This window comes from Neofelis nebulosa, chromosome 9, assembly GCF_028018385.1.
Source record: "Neofelis nebulosa isolate mNeoNeb1 chromosome 9, mNeoNeb1.pri, whole genome shotgun sequence".
NCBI classification, from domain to species: domain Eukaryota; kingdom Metazoa; phylum Chordata; class Mammalia; order Carnivora; family Felidae; genus Neofelis; species Neofelis nebulosa.
Genome location: NC_080790.1, coordinates 7936981 through 7959408, shown reverse-complemented (window position 1 = coordinate 7959408; position 22428 = coordinate 7936981). Strand labels below are relative to the sequence as shown.

Sequence of the window (22428 nt, the reverse complement as noted above, 5' to 3'; positions counted from 1 at the left end):
GTTCAAGCCCTGCATCGGACTCTGTGCTGAGTGCAGATCCTGCTTGGGATTCTCTCTCTCTCTCTCTCTCTCTCTCTCTCTCTCTCTCTCTCCCTCTACCCCTTTCCCCAGCTCTTTCACTCTGTCTCTCTAAAATGAAAAAAAAATTTTTTAAATCTAGCAAAAAGATATAATGGCCATCAAGTTATTTATGCAGTACAGTGAACACATAGGAGACTGAGCAAGGTGTTCAAAAGGTGAGTTTTGAGGAGCTGGTAGAATCTGGATATAAGGAGAAATGGAAGGCATTCCAGAATCCAGATTAGCGGAAGCAAAGATTGAAAACTAGAATAATGAAACCAGTACTAATGAATGAGAAGGCAAATTTAGGAGTCAGTGGGAAATCAGATTGTCTGGTGAAATGGCCTTGGGCCCTTAATTATCAAAAATTAGTACAGTAGATCTATATATCTTCTATCTAACACATAGCACTAAGTGAGATACTATTGTGTTTTACAATCAATGGGCTTTTACAATACATTCTTGAAATAATAGAAGTAATCATTTTTGTACAAAAGTATTCAAGATTTCTTGGAAATCATCCTGCATATTTTGGAAAATAAGTGCTTTCTTTTTTTATGACTTGCTTAACAGGCCTATTTTATGATTCTTATGAACCCATGATCTTTCTACCGTGGCATACGGCCTCCCCAAGGAGGTTTCCTGCATATTTCCTCAAAGAAACTCTCAAGCAGAAGATAGAATCTGGACGGGAACTTTGAGGACAGTTACAACAAAAACAAAATTGCTCGAGCCCCACAGAAGCCCTCGACTTGCCATGAACTAATAAAGCCTGTGCCCCAAATGACCCACCTCAGCTATAGGTAAGGGATGTGAATACTGTGTTACAATTTTAAACGGACACCTTTGACTGCTGTTAACCTACATTTTCTCCTTAAGTTTTCCTCTGAGCGGAAAATTCTGCACTTCTCACAGCTAGGCAGCAGTAAAGGCAGTTCTCTATGCAGTTGGACAATCAACAGTCTGTGAACTTTCTGAAAACGATATGTAGTGAGGGGCTGTGTCTGTCTGTCGTTGCTGTCACACGCCTGTCTCAAAAGACATCAGGTTCCAAAGCACTTCACCCTTGATGTCCACTCCTTTAAAAACAAAAACAAAACCAAAACCACACTTTTAGAAAATGTTTATTCACTTTTGGAGCCAGAGTGTGAGCAGGGGAGGAGTAGGGGAGAGAGGGAGACACGGAATCCGAAGCAGGCTCCAGGCTCCGAGCTGTCAGCACAGAGCCTGATGTGGGGCTCGAATTCACGAGCCATGAGATCATGACCTGAGAAATCGGACGCTCAACTCACTGAGCCACCCAGGCGCCCCGACCACTCCTTCTTTTATCGTTTTCTTTTTCCTTAGTTTGCCTTTTCTTATCTTTCACTCCTTTGTGGATGAGTGTCGAACAAATCTAGACGAAAGTAACATTAAAAAAAAAATGTTTGAGAGAGAGGGGGAGAGAGAAAGGGAGATTCTCCCAAGGAGGCTCTCAGAGCCGGAATCATGCATGACCTGAGACAAAATCATGACTTGGACGATTAACTGACTGAGCCACCCAGGCACCCCCGCAAGTAACATTTTTATACGTCAACTTTAAAGAGCACTTATTTGTAATGTAACGTTGCTGAAAGAAACACGGTGGAGGAGAGAAGAATCCACCCTGAATACTCTGGATTCGCCCAGGGGCTGGAAGGATTCCCTTGACCCAGCCCCCCAGGCCACCGGGCGCCGGCCTGCACCGCCTGCCCCACTCGGGCGGCGACACTTCGGCCAGGACAGCGACCCCAGGAGAGTGTCAACGCACGCACTGCGCAGGGGAGACTGCGCGGCTCCCAGCCCTCCCGCACTCGGGGTGGCCTGGCCAGAGCCCCGCCCCCAGCCGCTCCATTCCATTCGGCCACGCCCCCTCCTCCGGGAACTGGCGCAGTTCCGGCGCCGCGAGTGCGTCATCAGCCGTCGCCAGCGCCGCACGCCGCCCAGTGGCGCCGGGGACACGCTGCGGTTCGGACGCTCGCGTGTGGCGCGGGGAGAGGGGCTCGCGGAGGAACGTGGGTCGCCGTCGCTCTGTCCGGCCATGCAGGTGTCCAGCCTCAACGAGGTGAAGATTTACAGTCTCAGCTGCGGCAAGTCCCTGCCTGAGGTGAGGCACTTCGGGGTCCCCCGCCTCTCGAGGCAGCCGCCCCTCTCCTCGGCCCTGGCCTCCGTGTTAGCCTGGCCCTGGCCGGCCCCTGGCTCGGGGAGGCCCGGGGGGCAAGTGGCCGTGCCCGCGGGAGCTGGTCGGTGCCGGTCGTCGAGGACACTGCTGTCCCCGCGCCAGAAGCTGGGCGGCGGGTGATCAGGGGCGATGAGCTTCGCTGGAACTTTTGCAGAGTTCTCTAGAACAGGCGACGCGCGTCCTTTGGGGCTTCTGGGGATGTTCCCAGCTTCTGCCGCACCGAGGAGGAAAGCGCGGACAGATGGGTTGCGGGCTTTTCTCCCCCATTTTAATGTCCACGCATCAGCTGTTTGTTGGATTCCTATTGTACGGCAAGTTCTAGAGATACAGCAAGTGAGCAAGAAAACGCACACAGAGTTTGCACCTGCAGACTTCTATGGTGTAGAGGGCAGTGTTTCTGAACCTTGCCGACCTTAACTTGATTTCATCGGGTCTTAGGACCTCAGAGTTGGAAGGAGCTGGGAAAATAGTGATTGTTTTACAGTCGTCTTCTCATGTTTAACGTATGCAGCAGATCCAGCGATGGGAAGAGTGAGTTGTCCAAGCTCACACATCTATGATCTGCGGCTTGTTTTTTTTTTTTTTTTAATTTCTTATAAGCGATGAACAAGCCTCTGTCCAGGCACTGCCAGTGGGAAGAAACTTCTAGAAGAAGCTCATTTCCATTTTAAGATTACTTGCTAGATACTGGTGTTGAAACTTGTCATTTTATAGCATGCTGGTGTTAGTTCCACTCTTGCCCTTAGAAATCTGAATAAATGAAGAGCTGTTTCTTCTTAGTTGTGCCTGCCCCCGAAAGATCTGGAGTCTGTGATTAGAGTCTGCCTTTCTTTTCAGAATTCAGGCCAGCTAATTCCTCATCTTCCGACTGTTCGTCACACAGCATGATCTTTCTCGTTTTGGTCATTCTGCGCATTTGTTGAGAAGTAACTACGTGCCGGTAGCCCTGTTCTGAGTGTTGGGATACATGGTGAACACATTAGATAAGTTTCCCTGTTGGGGGAAAGGAGAAGTGAGCAAACAGGAAGACAGCTTCGATGAATGGACTAGAAGAGAGCGTTGTGAATTTAAGAAACAAAATACATGAACATATGGGAGGGGGAAAAAAGAGAGAGGGGAACAAACCACAGAGACTCTTACGATAGAGAACAAATTGGGGGTTGCTGGAGGGAGGTGGTGGGGAGGATGGGCTAGATGGGTGATGGGCGCTAAGGAGGGCACTTGTTGGGATGAGCGCTGGGTGTTATATGTAAGTGACTGATCACTGAATTTTACTCCTGAAACCAATGTTACGCTGTATGTCAGCTAACTAGAATTTAAATAAAAACTGGAAAAGAAAAAAGAGTGTTGTGGCGAAAGTGGTCAGAGAATGTTTTGGATAAACCCTTTAGGGAAGGCCTCTCTGTTAGAGGTGATATTTGAGCAGAAACTTGGGTAATGAAAAGACGGGGAAAGAGTTTTCAGTGTTGAGAGAACAGAAAGCGTAAATGTCCCCAACTGGGAATGCCCTTGGCATGTTGGAGAAGCCGAAGAGGTGCGGGTGTGGCTGTGGCATGCCAAGGGGAGACAGTGGGGGCAGGTAAGGCTGGAGAGGTGGGCCTTGTAGGCTCAAGTGGGAAGTTAGGGTGTTCCCGCCAGTGCTGTTGGAAGCTTTCATCCGAGCTGCTTTGTGCAAACAACTGTAGCCGGGGAGGCCTCACGAATGGGGATGAGGTAGCTAGGCCTCCTGAAAGACTTGGGCTTTAGAATTATGCCGTCTGCTAAATTGAGCTACGTTAATTTCAGAAGAAAATCTGCTCCCAGAGGTGCCTGGGTGGCTCAGTCAGTTGAGCGTCTGACTCTTGATTTTGACTCAGGTCACGATTCCGAGGGTCATGGGATGGAGTGCGAGTCAGGCTCCACGCTGAGCCTGAAGCCTACTTAAGATTCTCGCTCTCCCTCTGCCGTTCACTTGGTTTGCATGCTCGCTCGCGCTCTCTCTCAAAAAAAAAAAAAAAAATCTGTCAGTGAGTATGACTTAAAAGCATCATTTCCGTATTATCAAGTGTCAGCTATTTGCTTAATGATCTAGTTTTGTTCTTTGTAAAAAATATGCTCAAGAAACTTTCTCCTTTTAATGGTTTGCTTTTTAATATTTGACCTAAATAAAGTTGTTCCATATATTAGTGGTAATCCTCCTAATATTTGAGGCTTATGACTTTCCCAATGAATTAGTTTTCTCTTGGGTAAAACATAGTGGTTCTAAAATGTCTAGGGGCGCCTGGGTGGCTCAGTCGGTTAAGCATCTGACTTCAGCTCAGGTCATGATCTCATGGTTTGTGGGTTCGAGCCCCATGTCCGGCTCTTTGCTCTCAGCACCTAGAGCCTGCTTTGGATTCTGTGTCTCCCTCTCTCTGCCCCTCCCCTGGCTCACGCTCTGTTTCTCTCAAAGATAAATAAACACTAAAAAAATAATAAATAAAATGAATAAAATGTATTGTCTAATATATGTAAATATATACAAGAAAAAAAACCCGGGGGATATGTTAACAGGGTTGGGATTATAGAATCTTTTCACTTCCTCTGTTAATATATTCCTATAAAGTTTTAACTTTTTTAATGTGAGCACTTTGGTAAGCAGGAAAGCAAAGTAAATCTGTTTTAAAATAAAGTCTCTTCATTTTCTTTAAGTGGCTTTCTGACAGGAAGAAGAGAGCACTACAGAAGAAGGATGTCGGTGAGTATTTTTTTCCCCACCCTGGCTACGTGCACGACCTATGCAACAGTGCTTTCACACATTTGTTATCATATTTAAGTGGAGGTTGACAAAGATACAGGGCAGTTAAAAAGTGGGAAATAAACTTTTTGCCCTTTTCCTTCCTAAAAACCTTTTGTTGTGGTTGATATGTTCCTGGTGGGCGTGAGGTTGAATTCTACCTACTTAAATTGAGTTAGCCTGTTAACGATTTCACGGATAGTAGTGGAAGAGACAAGATTCCTGGGTCGGAGATGAGAACCCCAGCTTGGCACAGCAGATGGCATGAGCATCAGCGTATCTCTGCCAGCTCCCCTTGCCCTGAGTCCCACAGGGACACTCAGCACGGCCCAGGTGGCTGCAGGCACACGGGGTCTGTGTTGCAGCTGAGCCACACCTAGCTCGGGAAGTCCGCTGCTTCTGTAGCCGCAGTGAGCAAGCCTGCCGTCTGTCCAGAGGAGACACGTTCCCTTACCCGTCAGGGTTCTCGGCCGCGCAGACACCCCTGAGAGATGGCTCAGGTGCGACCGGGGCACGGCAGTCTTGCTGGACCTAGCAAGGTGGGCGGCGATGCGGGAGGCCCGAGGAAGGCCGACTCTCCTAGCAGGGCCATGACTGCTTTGTTCTCCAGCACGTCAGCATCTTTTTCATAAAGGATAACTGCAGAAAATTTACATTCTTTAATTTATACTGGCTGGGAAGAATAGGGAAAGCTAGAAGATCAGTTGTTTTTTTTTGAGGGAGTGGCAGATCGCAGCTCCCGGGCATCCCACCGTGTAGGCGGGTCGCCTTGTCACCTTAGGGGCGACCTTTATGCGCTCGGACGTTCGTGTCACGTTAGCTGCCAGGATTCGGGTGTCACACTGAATCGTTCTTTTCCGGATTCATAAGTTTAAGGCATTGATCAGTTTTGTTTCGAACAGATTTTTGGCAAATTTTCTCCATTACAGCTTGTCACGTTTGAAAGATGATTTATCTTTCCATATATGTTGTTTAAATTAGTCTCTAAAAATCAAAGGCTAAGGTGTTGGAAGGGATTTCTGTGTGTGTGAGATAAATACCCCAAGGCAAGCATCTTGGAAGAGACGGCTTTGTGTAGATAGTTCTAAAGTTAGAAAATGGAAACTTTGAATCCAAGGAAAACAAGAACTGCTCCTTTAGTAACGTTCACTGATTCCGATTTCTTCTGACCACTCCCCCCCCCCCCCCCCCACCCCACGTTCTACCCGGTGGCCTAGAGTGTAGAAAAGAGATTCAGATTACTTAGAGGAAAAACTGTTCATCAACCCTTTCTCTCAGCCCATCTCAAAACTATCATGTGTCTTTCATATTGAGTGGGCCATTCCTACTCAGTTGGTTTGAATCTTATATTTGGGTTTAATTTAATAAGCAAGGCAGTAATGTGCCTTGGAGTCATAAATGGTCCTTGCAGTAGACACATTGTGTGGATTGTAGAAGGGAACCAGGTTTTGTGAGAGTCCGTGTTCAAGCCTTTTGATCCAGAGAGATTGCTCTAAATCTTAATCCAGCCTGGGTCCTCTTGGCTCAGAACCCTGGTGCCAACAGAGGCAAAGTCAGCTTGCCAGCAGTTTCTTACATAAACTTAGGATTTTGAAGATTTAAATTAAAAACAATTTTTTTAATGTTTTTTTTTTTTTTTTTTTTAATTTTTTTTTTTCCAACTTTTTTTTAAATTTATTTTTGGGACAGAGAGAGACATAGCATGAACGAGGGAGGGGCAGAGAGAGAGGGAGACACAGAATCGGAAACAGGCTCCAGGCTCCGAGCCACCAGCCCAGAGCCCGACGCGGGGCTCGAACTCACGGACCGCGAGATCGTGACTTGGCTGAAGTCGGACGCTTAACCGACTGCGCCACCCAGGCGCCCCTAATGTTTGTTTTTGAAGGAGAGAGAGAAAGAGAGAGACACAGAGCATGAGTAGGGGAGGGGCAGAGAGAGAGGGAGACGCACAATCTTGAAGCAGGCTCTAGGCTCCAAGCTGTTAGCATAGAGCCTGACATGGGGCTCGAACTCACAAGCTGTGAGATCATGACCTGAGCCGAAGTCAGACGCCCCACCGACTGAGCCGCCCAGGCGCCCCTAAACTTAGTATCTAGGAGGAAAAAAATGGTAAGATTTTTGTCTTAGCCGTGACTGAGTAATGATAGTGGTATAATATTTGTTGTGTTCCCCCCTTATCTGGCTCTTGAAACTGGATGTTTGATACACCACTGTGGACATTTTTTTTTTTTTCAATTAGTGATGATACTTTTCAAAAAATAAAAAATACTGGGGTGCCTGGGTGGCTCAGTCGGTTAAGTGTCTGACTTCGGCCCAGGTCACGATCTCACAGTTCGTGAGTTCGAGTCCCGTGTCGGGCTCTGTGCTGACAGCTTGGAGCCTGGAGCCTGTTCGGATCCTGCGTCTCCCTCTCTCGCTGCACCTCCCCCGCTCATGCTTGCACTCTGTCTCTGTCAAAAATAAATAAAAACTTAAAAAAAATTTTTTTTAAAGTAAAAAATACTAAGCTTAGAAAGCTAAGGTATGAGCTAAGAAAAAACCTTCCTGTGTGATGGGTGGGGCTGTATTCCGAGGCTTGGAGGCACTGGGACATTGTTGACCTGTTCGTAGTGACTGTTCTGCATGCTGGGCCTTAGGAGATAAAATGAGCACCTGGTCGTGAAATCAGTTATTGGTCGTGAAATCAGTTATTTACTTCCTCTCTTTGCAGATGTCCGTAGGAGAATTGAACTTATTCAGGATTTTGAAATGCCTACCGTTTGTACCACTATTAAGGTGTCAAAAGATGGACAGTATATCTTAGCAACTGGTAAGCATGTTTTTGGTTATGACTTATGTACATTTCCTAGCAGGAAATGCTAGTGTGGGAAAGGTCGCTTTTTTTTTTAATTACCTTAACGTTTTAGTATAAAAATTTTCAAACATACGGAAATACTGAAAAAATTGTAAGGTGAAATCCTTTTACCCACCACCTAGATTCTCAGTAGTATATTGCTGGATCATATCTGTCCATCTCTGTCCATCCATCAATCCTTTTTTTTTAATCCTGTTTTTTTTTTTTTTAAACATTTATTTATTGCTGAGAGACAGAGCATGAGCAGGGGGAGGGGCAAAGAGGGAGGGAGACACAGAATCCCAAGCAGGCTCCAGGCTCTGAGCTGTCAGCACAGAGCCCGACGTGGGGCTCGAACCCACAAACTGCGAGATCATGACCTGAGCCGAAGTCAGATGCTTAACCGACTGAGCCCCCCAGGTGCCCCCATCCCGTTTTTTGATGCATTTCAGAGCAGGTTGCAGATACCAGTATACTTTTCCCATAAATACCTCAGGATGTGTACCATTAACTAGACCTTATTTATCTATGGCTTTTCTTTTAGGTAGATTTACATACAGTGAAATGCACAGATCTTTTGAGGAGTTTTGACAGATGCATTCACCTATGTAGGCGAAACCCCAGTTAAGATCTAGAACTTTCCTCTCACCCATAAACTTCTTTCATGCCCCTCACAGTCCGTCCTGATCCCACCCGTGCACCGGCAACCACTGCTCTGTGGGAAACTTGATGTAACTGTAGTCATACGCTGCATATTCTTTTTATGTGAGGTCTATTTTCTTAGGTCTTTGAGATTCGTCCATGCTGGCACAGGTGTCAGTGGTTTTTTCTTTTTGCCAAATAGTATTTCTTTATAAGAATGTACTAGAGTTTATCCATCCATTCTCCATTTGCTGGACACCTGGACTGTTTTCATTTTTTAGTATTATTAATAAAGCACGGTGGACAATGTTACACAGGCTTGTTTTGGAGGACATTGCTGGGCCATAGGGTAGATGTATGTTTCGCTTTAATGAGCGGCCACCAGACTTTTTCCAAGGTGGTCAAGATCATTTTACATTCCTACCAACAGTGAGTGAAAGTTCCGGAAAGGGTTGCTTTTAACATAATTTTCTGTGTAATGGACTAATATTTTTTATGCCACTAACATTCTATATTAGTAGTATTTATTTGTTAGTATCAAAAAGCCCTGAATATAGGTAACTTTTACATGTTATAATTTAGAAGAGCATTATCCAGTGTGTGTTTTGACTGTGATCGTGGTACCTAAATCCTGTGTATTGTGCACTTTTTTTTTTTTTTGCTGACTTAACATTATATCCATTTATATCTCCTTTCCAAACACTTGCTTATTTGACAGAACTTTTATACATCTATATGCCAGTCTCTTTTGTTCTGTGCTGATGATTGTCTCAGTATTAACACATTTCTTAGTCTCCAGTTCATATGTGTGAATTATATATACTGTATGTGGTTTAAATATGTAAACAGTTATATAATATATAACGTGTTACGTGTGTGTGTATTTGTATGTTATACTGCATAACCATTAAAAAAAAATTTTTTTTTTGTTAATGTTTATTTTCGAGAGACAGAGACAGCATGAGTGGAAGAGGGCAGAGAGAGAGAGAGAGAGAGAGAGAGAGAGAGAGAGGGAGACCCAGAATCTGAAGCAGGCTCCAGGCTCTGAGCTGTCAGCACCGAGCCCAACACAGGGCGAACTCACGAGCTGTGAGATCATGACCTGAGCCGAAGTCCGACGCTCAACTGACTGAGCCACCCAGGCACCCCCTACTACATATTATTTTTAAATGAGGTCTCGGGGATTCAAGAACTACCTCATTCCTTTTTTTAAAAAAAAAATATGTTTTGGCTTTGAAGACCAGTCTTTTTCTCGTTTTGATTGCAAACATGATAAACTTATAAAACATGCAAACATTACAGAATTGCAGAAGACAAAATGTGAAATGCCCTAGAATTGCACTTCACGGAGATAATCACCGTGCTTCTCCCAGCCTCTTCTGTACATAGTGCTTATGCCGCCAGTGCTGACTTATACAGACGTGGGACCCCAGGCGCCACTCTGGGGCGCTTCCCTGTGCTCTCTGCCCTGTCTCTTGTACTCGGTGGCGTGTTGTGGTGGCTTTCCCTGTTGGCACAGGCCTGGGTCATCCTCTCGTGAGCTATGTGATGATCTGCCATCATTTATTGAACCATTTCCACGTCAGTATACGTTTTATTTGCTCTCAGTTTTTGGCCAGTTGTAAACAGCGCTGCGGGAAACACCCTTTGTGTGTCTGGTACACTTGTGGGTGTGTTTCTCTAGGATAAACTTGTATCAGTTGAAATACAGATTCAAGGTGTACAAACATCACATATTTTACAGATTTGCCAGATTGTCCTCCGGAGAAGTTTGTACTAATCACCAAGTGTATGAGAGTGCCTTTTTAACACTCTCACCTACACAGATATTAACCGTCTTTTAATCTTTGCCATTCTGACGGACAGTAACTGTCTCATTGTTTTTGTCTACTTAGTCAGATTATTTGTGAAGTTTAGTAGTTATGTGTATTTCATTTTGTGTGACCTGCTTGTTTATATACTTTGCTGGTTTTCTCCTTGGGATGTTGGGGAGGGCTGCTTTTAAATTCTTTTTCTTTCATGTGGTTATAATGAATCCTACTTACTTCTAAACAAAAAGTGTACTTAACCTGTCTGCAGGATATTGCCAGTGAAAAGTACCTCCTTTAGGCTTTACATCACATTAATCTTTTTCATAGGAACATATAAACCTCGGGTTCGATGTTATGACACCTATCAATTATCCTTGAAGTTTGAAAGGTGTTTAGATTCAGAAGGTAAGAGATTAAATTTGAATTCATGAAAATAGCATTTTTATATGTGGATAGTTGTCTTCTTTTTAAATTTTTTTAAAATTTATTTTGAGAGAGGGAGGGAGAGGGTGCACATGTACTAGTGGGGGGAGGGGCAGAGAGAGAATTCCCAGGAGGCCCCACACTGCTCGAACTCACAAACTGAGATCATGACCCGAGCCAAAATCAAGAGTCGGACACCTAACCCGCTGAGACACCCAGGCGCCCTAACTCTTCCGCTTTTTAAAATGGGAATGCGCTGTGTGTTAGTTTTCTTTGCTGTGTAACAAATTCCCATGAGTGTGGCAGCTTAAAACATCCATTCGTTAGCTCGTATCCCTGTAGGTGAAGTTCATCCAGGCCGTGCCGTGTTCTGTGCTCGGCACTGACCTCGGGGCACCTCGCTCTTACTCGGAGGCCCCGGGCAAGAATCCGCTTCGCAGCTCTCCGCTTGTCGGCAGAATGCAGTCTGTTGTGCTTGTAGGGCTGAGGCTCCCGTTTATCCTGGCAGCCGCGGCCTGTGTTCCTTGCCACCTGGTCTTCGCCGCTAAGCCAGCACCTGGTCGTTGGGTCCGTCTCCTGTTCGAGCCTCTCTCCCACTTCCCCTTCTGCCGGCAGCAGCAGCAAACTCTGATTTTAAAGGGCTCACGTGATGATAAATCTCCCCTTCGCCATCTCATGCGATGTAGTCACAGGAGGCTCCCCGCATTCATAGGCTCCATCCACTCTGCAGAGAAGGCGACTGACTGCACCGCGGGGAGGGCAGGGAACAAGCAGGTCTTTCTGTCAGGCTGCTGGGGTTTGGGGTCGAGAGAAAACAGCTAATGGGCTAAGTATTCTTCAGCTTGTTTTACCCACTCCTTTTTGAAACCAGTACAAAAACCCCACATGCCGCTACTAACAACTGTTTGTACTCTTTATGTTTAGTGGCTGAATGAGTAAACGGCTGCTGTTCTCTTTTTCAAAGAAACAATTTTCTTAATGTTCTTCTATGTCTGTTTTGGGCATCTCAGACAAACTGGTAGAATTTAGAAGTCGTTATGTTTTGTGAGTTTATTTAATCAGCTTCAGTTCTGCAGAAAATCTGGTTGATCTGCGTTGAGAAATTAAAAAGCTTTTAATTTTCCATTTGGTGTTTTGGGGTCAATATAATATGGCAGCTTTCTTCTTGTTTTATGGAAGGACAAAAAAGCGGGGGGGGGGGGATCCGGTGTTTATATATAGTTTGTACATAGTTATTGTGTTGAATTGGAGTCTTTGCCTCAGGTTTGCATTGTTACGAAGAATGTGGATTGGTAATTGTAATTTTTCTTAACTGTTTTCTTGTTTTTCAGTTGTCACCTTTGAAACTTTGTCTGATGACTATTCAAAGGTACGCTTGATAGTATTGGGTCCTCAAGAAGTCATGAGAAGTATTTTTGTGATGTTCCTGTTGTTACATTAAAAACAGCTGTGTGGTAAAATAAAACCTATTATTTTCTATGAATATATTTTTTAGTTTGACACATGTCTGATATATAGAATATCTTTTAAAAGGACAGTGATAGCGATAGCCTTTGGCCAGTCTAATACCAAAATAAGTTTCCTGTATCGCATAGGAGACTTCATCTATGTTGTCAAGAATTGTTAGCGGCCATCTTTTTTAGACCATGTTAGATTGTAGATTTGTGATTTCTAATTTTTACATTGACACTGGTGTTATTTGCCAAGCCGCTTTCGTATGTGAAAAGTAAAATAACATTGTTATATGCTTAATTTTCTTAACACTGCAAATAGGTAGTTGTGGAACAGTTCTGAGACAGCTCGAAACACAGCTAAATATATATATTTTTTTCTCTTCTTTTTTGGTCCCATTAGTCCGTCTCTCAACCCTTGGGTCGTTTTCGGTAGTTACAAAGTTGTCAGTAGAGTGCCTCATTCAATTTAAAATTAAAAGTTTTTGAAAATAAAATAAAAGTTTAGTGACGTCAGATGGCATCTGGAAGGAAAATTGAATTTTCTGAGCTGACGTGGCTTTATGTATTGTCCTCAGTTCGGAGACTGGAGCCCAGTTGATTCTTTTGCCTGTGGTGGTCATTAATCATGTGTTCGGGGACATGCCATTTTATAGTGTATTTTTCCCTAGATATTGATGGATTTGCTTCTAAATACCATCTGCCGTTTCTAAGATGCCTTTGTAATATATTAACATTAGGTCGATACAGGGAGTTTATCAAACCCTGAGTGGTAATTGTGAGATTATTAAACTGTGTTCTTCAGGAAAGTAAGAGATTACTCTCTGAAGTTGCCAAACGTTGCTCTGTGCTCTAAAGTGCTGGGGCCAGGTGCACGAAGGGCATTTGTTTTCAGTCTCTCCCACAGGGCAAGAAAAGCTTTCCTGGGGTGCAAGAAGGCATTAAGGAGGCAGGGCAGAGGTTTGATTCTTAGTCCCGGTCCTTGGTCACCATGGACTTGTGCACACAGAGCGGGTGGGAGAGATCACAGCTTCTCCTGCTTTGTCACTTCTAGTGATGATGAAATAAATGCTTTTCCTAGAAACCTCAGCAAACTGATGTTCTTCTTTCGTTTTCAGATTGTTTTTTTACATAACGATAGATACATCGAATTTCACTCACAATCGGGTTTTTACTACAAAACCAGAATACCAAAGTTCGGGAGAGATTTCTCCTACCACTATCCGTCCTGTGACTTGTACTTTGTTGGCGCGAGGTATTGGGGCTGATCACCTTTGTTTTCTCCTTTCCACCTCCAACTTCTGTTCTTAAAATCGAGGAGAGGAATCAAGAGAGGGATAAGACGTGGTCCCTCAGAGGGTATAGTTCCAAAGTAACTGCTCATTTAGAAATTGACTTTTATTAGCGGCGTGCTCTGAATCTAGAGCAACATGGGTGCCTAACAGCGGTCTTAGTGGTGGTGAAGTCGCCTGCGGAACCCCATCGCGTGGCATTTCGAAACCTCATTTTTAAATACCACCTTCCATATGATGATAAAAATGATAAATCATTTTAGAAAATTGGGGGAATATTTTCAAAAGTATGAATAAAAAAACCCCATAATCATGTCACCTTACTAGTGTTTTATTGTATTTCTTCTAGTCTTATATATACCTGTAGATCCATTTTGGATCTTGGATTCTCTGTGTTATTTTTAAATAATATTCTTCTTAATAAGTTCATCATATTTCCTTGTCACGTGAGTTGTTTAAATCACTTTTATACATGAACAGACTCACAAATAAGGTGATTATTTTTTAGGCTTAAGATACATTTTGGTGTTTTTGGAGAGAAGTAATGCCTTGTAAGCCAGAAATGTATATATGTTTGTATGTATGCATATATAGGTTTCTAAAATTTATATTTACTTGAAGCAAAGTTCATTGCCATTTACCAGATTTCTAACTTTATTCATTACTTTGCAGCTCTGAAGTTTATAGATTAAATTTAGAACAAGGACGGTACTTGAACCCTCTACAGACCGATGCTGCGTGAGTGTCTTGTCAGAATCCGGGTGTTTCTCTCGGCCAGGAGGGGGAGCCAGACGCTCAAGTTACCAGATAGCTTGTTGCATTTAAGCAGAGCTCTGGGCAACTTGGTTAAAAAGAGTTTCAATTTGTCTTGAACATAAAATTCACCAGAAGACCTGGTGGTTTCTTTAAACTTTTAATTTTTTTGGCATACTAGAAAATTTTTATAACTCACTAAGAAGTCCGGTTTATTGTTTTTTGCAGTGTTCTTTAAATTCTCATGATTTTGTTCTGTGATATTAATCTCTCGTGGAGACATTTTGAATTAACTTGGAGTTTCATGTTTAAAATTTTATTTTTTGTGTTTTTGCTGGCAGACGTTTTCGGTTTTTTCAAGTTTTCCTTTGATCGTACGTTATAGTCTACATTTTTGTCTTGTTCAAACAGAAATCCTTAAGAATACATTTGTCATAATCACAATATTGAGTAACAGAAAGAGTGATAATAGTGAAAATACTCTGTGCCAGATATTATTGAGCATTTTATATGTATTAGCTCATTTTAAACTTATAACAGTTTTACGGTAGGTACTATTATAGACAGGACCGCTCAGGCGCAGAGAGGATAAGGCCACGGTCACATAGCTAGTAAGGGGTAGAAGCTAGATTACTTCTCCTCCAAGTGTATAAAGAACTTGTTGGGTTTTCCTTATCGCTTTGAAAAGGTTTCTAAAGGTTGGAAGGACATGTGGTGACAGAGACTAGGTGGACTCTGGCTAATTTTTTCACATTGGCTTGCAGCGCTCTTATTTTCGTTAAAAAAAAACAAAAAACAAAACTAGAGTAGCTTCATGATGTGTTGTTGAATAATAAAAAGTTACCTGCTCTTTCGCCGCACACTTCCCTGTTTATGATAGCTATTACTTATTTGTCGAGTGTCTTGTCTGGATGCTGCGCTGCACGTTTTGTAAATTTTTTCATGTAACCCTCACACAACCGCAAGAGGTGGGTGAAGTATCCGTTTTAAAGAAAAAGAAAAGGAAGCCTCGATGAGTCTCCCCGGCCCAAGCTAGTCTGGTCTCAGGACTGGCTTAGTGGTTGCCTGTGTTCTTTCTGCCGGGGGAGAAAACATGGAGAAAGTCGAATGAGCCTTGATTCTCATGGTGGGAGATAGTATTTCAGAGGGAATTCCTCTCCTGTCTCATCTGCCTGGCAGATTGAGTGTGCTTCATTTCTGGTGTTTTTTCACGCGCAGGTGAGTGAGGAAGAACTTGCATGTTTTCTTTCTGTACAAGACCGGGCTGTTTATGTAGAAAGTTCACCGAGTATCCCTTCCGCCTAAAATAAATAATAAAGCTTTCCATCGTTGCTTTCCTGTTTTAGGGAGAATAATGTGTGTGACATAAACTCAGTGCATGGCTTGTTTGCCACAGGAACAATAGAGGTAAGCATATGTTGCCTTTATTTTTTTAAATATCTGTTTCACATTTGATGACGAGTGGAGTTTTACTCAAAGACAGAGTTGCTTGTGGAGCCTGGGGGCCCAGTCAGTTCAGCATCCGACTTCAGCCCAGGTCATGATCTCAGTGGTTCATGAGTCCGAGCCCCGTACAGGGCTCACTGCTGTCAGTGTAGAGCCCACCTTGGAGCCTCCGTCTTCCTCTCTCACTGCTCCTCCCTCTCCCTCTCTCTCAATGAATAAACACCGGAAACAAAAAAAAAAGACCGAGTTACTTGTTCTCAGCAGGGTGCCAATGGAGCCACAGGCTACTGGTTGCTGCTTGTACGGAACATTGGTACCGCTCCACGGTGTTTCTGTTGCTGCAGACTGCCCCTTCGTGCATCTCGTCTGGCTTTGACATTGATCATCAGGAGCTAGACGAGCATCACCAGCTCCACGGGACCAGCGGCTGTGCGACAGCCAGCCTTTTTCTTAACTGGAGGCACTCTGTCCCGGAGTCCCAGCTCTCTGATACTTACTAGTTTTACAACAGAATTAAGTGCCCTGAGGCTTAGTTTCCTCATCGAAGAACTGGAGGTAACACCACCTTGCCAGCTTCGTAGAGGTGCTGGTGAGAACCCCGTGAGATGCGCCATGCGGAAGCACCCTACGCTGTAGAGGCGAATGGGATTGTGATCCCATTTGTGTATCCTGCGTAGGAGCATTCAGGAAATACACAACATTTTCCTTTTAAACTGCAGTGCTTTTGAATCCATGTTCTTCATGCTTGTCAAGAATTTTCCTAGATTTGCTTTAAAAAAATTTTTTTTTAATGTTTAGAGAGCGAGAGACAGAGCACGAGTTGGGACAGGGCAGAGAGAGAGGGAGACACAGAATCCGAAGCAGGCTCCAGGCTCTGAGCCGTCGGCACAGAGCACGACGCGGGGCTCGAACTCACGGACCGTGAGATCATGACCGGAGCCGAAGTCGGACGCTTAACTGACTGAGCCACCCAGGCGCCCCTGGAAAAGTAGTTTTTAAATAGAGTCCTTACAGACCAGTTTACTCCTTACGATACTTGCCCTGTAAGAGAAGGTATCCACCAGAGCAGGCTACTCCCTCACCAGCTGTTTGTTAAGCCTGTCCCTGAGGGGAGACTGGACCCGCTCTTGCCTGAAGGCGGGGTTCCTGAAATTCCTGGATTACCGATTACCGGGGGGCTTGACATTTGGTATGCATAGTCAGACCAGACTTTCACAGTCACTTTTACATGAAGTTGGATATTCCATGTTGGATTTTTATTTTGTCTGTGACAGGTGTTATTACTTACTGTCAGAATCAAAGAATAAGGGCTTGCGTTTTGTGCTTTTTGGAGTAGGTAAGAGTGCGGGCTTTAGCAACAAATATTCAAATTTAGGTCACACAGAGCCGTTAATGGTTTAAAAAAAAAAAAAAAGAGTTTGTATTTACTCTGGAATTTATCTGCATACCTGTTTTTTTGTTTTTGAAATGTGGTTTTTCTTTTTTCTGTCCATAAAGTCTGTTAACTTATTTTGAGAAGGCATGAAGACCAGACCACTTGGAATTGCTTGCTGCATGATTTCTAAGATTTCCTTTATTTATCTTTGTGACAGACACATTTGTAATAACACTAAATGACTCACGAGGTCAAGCCTTTTAAGGATGTTTGAGGTCTTACCTTTTTAGGGTGGTTGTTATAGTAAACAGTTTTTTAAAAAATCTTTATTTTTTTTATCATCACAAAATTGAATAAATACAGAAGAGTAAAAAGGGAGAAGTGTAGCTCCCTTTCTGCCCACCCCAATCCTGTTTCCTTACACTCCCTAAACACTGTTAATGATTCGTTGTGTGTCCTCTCAGGGTTTTCTGTGTTAGTACAGTCATTTTTTTAAAAAAGACAGTGGGATCATACCTTTTTTTTTTTTTTTTTTTTTTTATGAGACCGAGGGAGAGACTCTTAACCAGGCTCCAAGATGGGGGGCCTCAATCCCATGACCCTGAGATCATGACCTGAGCTGAAGTCAAGAGTTGGATGCGTAACTGATTGAGCCACCCAGGTGCCCCCCATACTATTTTCTTTAAGTAAACTTTTTTTTTACCTGACAGATTGTGGACGTATTTCTAGTACATGCCACATCTAAGTCATTCTTTTCAGTGATCACGTAGTATATTCTTAAATGGGTTATGCCACTTGTTCCCTTACTCTGTTGGTTGCAGTTCTCATTTGGTTTTTCGCATGTTTTGCTTTATTTGCTCTATTTGCTTAATTTTTTGCTTTTTATTTTTAAAAAAAATCTGAAAATCTGTAAACTTCACTTTCTGCAAAGTTGAAAACATAGTTCACTAATCACTTATATACATTTTGCACATTTGCTTTCTTTTGCTATAAAAACGTGCATGTGTATTATACGAAATACGTTTTTTGAGCCATTTGGAAACCAGTTGCAGACATTATGATATTTTAGCCCTAAATACTTCTGAAATGTTTTTCTTAAAAAGCAGGGGCTTTGGAGCTCCTGGGTGGCTCCGTTGGATAAGCGTCCAATTCTTGGTTTCGGCTCAGGTCATGGTCTCATAGTTTGTGGGCTTGAGCCCCAGCACAGAGCCTGCTTCAGATCCTCTGTCTCCCTCTCTCTCTGACCCTCCCCTTCTCACGTGTGCACTCTCTCTCTCTCTCTCTCAAAAATAAACATTTAAAACAAAACCCAAGGACTCTCTCCTATAAATCATATTGCTGTTATCATCCCTAAGAAATTTAAATTGATACAATAATGTTACATATTAAATACTTAACGCTGATACAGTATTCAGATATCCCCAGTTATATACCAAAGTGTCTTTTACAGCTCCTCCCGCATCCACCCTCCCAAGCGAACCAAGGTCCAGACAGGGATCATGCATTGCATTTTGGACTTCTTTTCTTAACCAATCCTCCATTTTCTTTTTCTTTCTTTCTTTCTGTTTTTTTCTTTCTTTTTTTTTCTTCTTTCTTTCTTTCTTTCTTTCTTTCTTTCTTTCTTTCTTTCTTTCTTTCTTTCAATTCTAAAACAAACTCAGCTTATCATAAAACCTTTGACAGTATTTAAAAGGGTATTAAGGTAAAAAGTTAAATTCTTATCTCCCATGAGACTGTGTTAATAAGGCCTTTTTTGGTGTTTGTCTAAAAATACTTGCTGGTAGCTCTTGTGTAAAATTAACACTTTTTGTGTGTTGAGGGTCGTGTGGAGTGCTGGGACCCAAGAACTCGCAGTAGAGTCGGTCTGCTAGACTGTGCACTGAGCAGCGTCACGGCAGATTCAGAGTGAGTGGGAATTAACGTACTTTTTAAATATCCATTTGCTTCTGATTTAAACGCATGTGTCAATACCACGTTAAAATCAGTAAAGGATGAAATTCTTCAGACTTATGTCTAAGGTTGTAGTTTTGTGACTATTTTAGGTAAAAATCCTTCTCTTGGAAAAGTTCACTAAGTGGGAAAGCCAGACAGAATTCCTTTCTCAGGTGCTACATAGAATGTCTTTTTTGTTAGTTGCTGTGGAATTGTATTAAAATTGATGCACTGGAGGAATTTGTATTTCCAGTTCTTTAGGGTCTAGTGATAGAACCGGGAGGTCGCCACTCCTGTCAGTAAGTGAAAAGGAAAGATGTACTTTGAGTTCTACCTTGGAGAGAGGCAAGTGTTTCTGAGATTTTCTTGTTCCTGTTTGCCATTTGCTACATTTATAACAATCAGAAAAGTAACACACTTGGGCACTAAAAACTTCTAAATGCCTGAATTAAGTAAGAACTGCAAGCCCCCTGTCCTTCACTCACCAGGGAGGTTACTGTTTGGTACATGTTTTCAGACATTTTTCTGAGCTCACATTAGTATGCAGTCTTACACTCTCTTGGTCAGATTCTTAACATGGGATTATTTGCTATAATCGGTTCAGGAACTTCCTTTCTCTGGGCTCTTGATATTTGCAGTAATGTAACTTTATTAGCGTTTATTCATTTCAGCTGGTCAAACATTTACCTGTCTGTAGCTGTATCATGTGGGAGGTGGGGTGTTTGATGAGTGGGGTACAGAGAGAACATGGACCCTCTAAATTACTGCTGATTTTTGTGTCATTTGCGTTTTTCTGGGGGAGAGAAGAATTTATATAGTTGTATCTTTTAAAAAATTTTTTTTATGTTTATTTATTTACTTTTTGAGAGAGAGAGAGAAAGTATGGGGAGGGGCAGAGAGAGGGAGACACAGAATCCAAAGCAGGCTCCAGGCTCTGAGCTGTCAGCACAGAGCCCGACATGGGGCTTGAACTCATGAACCTGTGAGATCACGACCTGAGCAGAAGTCAGACGTTTAAGTGAGCCACCCAGGCAACCCTGTATAGTTCCGTCTTTTGAAAAATCAGCTTATGTAAAGCTTGACTTGGAGAAAAGTTAAGAATCACTGATCTAGGGGCGCCTGGGTGGCGCAGTCGGTTAAGCGTCCGACTTCAGCCAGGTCACGATCTCGCGGTCCGTGGGTTTGAGCCCCGCGTCAGGCTCTGAGCTGATGGCTCGGAGCCTGGAGCCTGTTTCCGATTCTGTCTCCCTCTCTCTCTCTGCCCCTCCCCCGTTCATGCTCTGTCTCTCTCTGTCCCAAAAATAAATAAAAAACGTTGAAAAAAAAAAAAAAAAAAAAAAAAAAAAAAAAAAAAAAAAAAAAAAAAAAAAAGAATCACTGATCTGGAAAGACGTCTTTTTCTAATGTATATTTTTCCTGATATAAGTAAAGAATAAGTTGATTTTTTTTTTCATCTGTTAATCATGACACTTAAAGGGAGTATAGGAAATTTTTGCCCTCTTGCTGAGTTTTATTAAAGTAATACTAATGAACAACTTCACTGATCACAATATGGAGTATAGTAAAGAATTTTAAAGTGGAAAATTCACTCATTTTATATGCATTTTTTTCTTAGAATCAGACATTTTTGTTGTGAAATATAACACACATACAGAAAATCTCTAAACGTTAACACACAGGTTACTGAATTACTGTGAAGCTCTATTTGTCAATGGAAGGAACCAACAAAAATGCTTCTCAACATTTCATTATATTGGTATGAAAGAAAACGAATCCAATACCTGCTTATTTTTAGAAAGTAGGGAGTCAGTTGTAAGAGAAAGCTATTTACCCACTCCCTAGGAAGCAGAAAAGTTAATTTTCTCTTACTCATAAACATTAACTTGTCTTTGAATTAAAATGGAGAGATTTGGTTTCTATTTATAAGCTCTGTCATCGACGATTTCTTCTTAGAAAAGTCATTTGAGGAAACAGGCCAGCGTTCTTTGTATTATGACTATGTCTTAAGGTTGTTTTTGCTTTAAATTTGTGACTGTAATAGATGTGAACATAGAAAATTTAAAGAAGGGATATGAAAAGATAATCTCTCCTGTGGTCTTTAGAAGTATTCTTTTTTTTTTAAATAGAATATTGATTCACAAATAGTTTTTAGTGGCTTCGTTTGCCCTTGGTGGGGCATTTTTTTTTTTTTTTTTTTAATGTTTGTTTATTTTTGAGACAGAGAGAGAGCATGAACAGGGGAAGGTCAGAGAGGAAGACACAGAATCTGAAGCAGGCTCCAGGCTCTGAGCTGTCAGGACAGGGCCCTATGGGAGGCTTGAACTCATGCTGTGAGATCATGACCTGACCGAAGTTGGACGCTCAACCGACTGAGCCACCCAGGCGCCCCCTGATGCAATGATTTTTTTTAAACATAAGGATAGAAGTGTGATTTCCCCTTTAAAATTGAAGATTAATAGGGGCATCTGTGTGGCCCAGTTGGTTAAGCATCCAGCTTCAGCTCAGGTCATGACCTCCCGGTTCATGAATTTGAGGCCTGCATTGGGCTCTCTGCTGTCTGCATGGAGCCCACTTCAGATCCTCTGTCCCCGTTTCTCTCTGCCCTTCCCCTGCTCTTTCTCTCTCTCAATAAGTAAATAAAAACTTCCAAAAAAGAGAATTGCAGATTAATAACGACTTTTTACTTGGAAAGTTTGACCATATATATATGGAGCATGAATATTTTGCCTTTCAGGATAAACAGTTTACCAACAATCTCTGCTTTGAAATTTAATGGAGCCCTGACCATGGCAGTTGGAACATCTACCGGGCAGGTAAACATGTTTAAATTGAGAACTTCATACTTCACGTTAGTATCTCAGAGACATGTATGTATTCTGGGAAATATTATCTGTTCGCTGTGGGAACAGGAAATGAGGCATTCTTGTTTTGGCCAGAGTGGAGTGGGTTCTCCAGAATCCTCTATTTTAGTACCTTGAGAAATTCTGATTCTGGCCTTCATGGTGGGTCTGAGGGGCTGTCGAGCTGGAGGTACCGTGTAGGTATGCCTCAGGCATTCTCTTGACTGTGGTTCAGAACGACATTTTCCAGAGTGTGTGGAACAGAATTCTGTGGTCTACAGAATCTGAAATTCTGCCAGACTCCTGCTCTTGGAGGCTCACAGTGCTTTTCAGTATGTATTGAAGGCTCTGAGATCCCCCTAGACAAGAAATGTGTTTAACAAGTATTTCCAAAACTTATTTGTACAAGGAACCTTTTTTCTCACCGAGCCCCACTGACCACATCCCAGGCAGTAACATACCTTAGCAGAGCTAGTCTGACAGGAGTGGATTGAGCGGCTCCGGAGGGCAGAATTCACACACTTGTAAGTTTGTTCTCCAGAGCAGGTCTGGACCCTGCTTCCAGTGGAGTTCACCTCTGTCATCAGGGTCTACAGAGGATCTGTCACCAGGGAC

The 22428-nt window shown here is 42.8% G+C and overlaps 1 protein-coding gene across 1 annotated transcript in view; it reads left to right on the top strand.

Moving 5' to 3' along the window:
• The first annotated feature begins 2009 nt into the window (after positions 1-2009).
• Positions 2010-22428, top strand: part of NOL10 (nucleolar protein 10) — an 88333-nt gene continuing 67914 nt past the window's right edge. The window contains exons 1-10 of the mRNA XM_058682529.1: positions 2010-2185; positions 4931-4976; positions 7726-7824; positions 10629-10706; positions 12056-12093; positions 13294-13430; positions 14140-14205; positions 15567-15627; positions 18861-18946; positions 21708-21786. Coding sequence (XP_058538512.1) covers positions 2120-2185; positions 4931-4976; positions 7726-7824; positions 10629-10706; positions 12056-12093; positions 13294-13430; positions 14140-14205; positions 15567-15627; positions 18861-18946; positions 21708-21786 — 756 coding nt within the window. The 5' untranslated portion in view covers positions 2010-2119. The remainder of the gene's footprint in view (positions 2186-4930; positions 4977-7725; positions 7825-10628; positions 10707-12055; positions 12094-13293; positions 13431-14139; positions 14206-15566; positions 15628-18860; positions 18947-21707; positions 21787-22428) is intronic.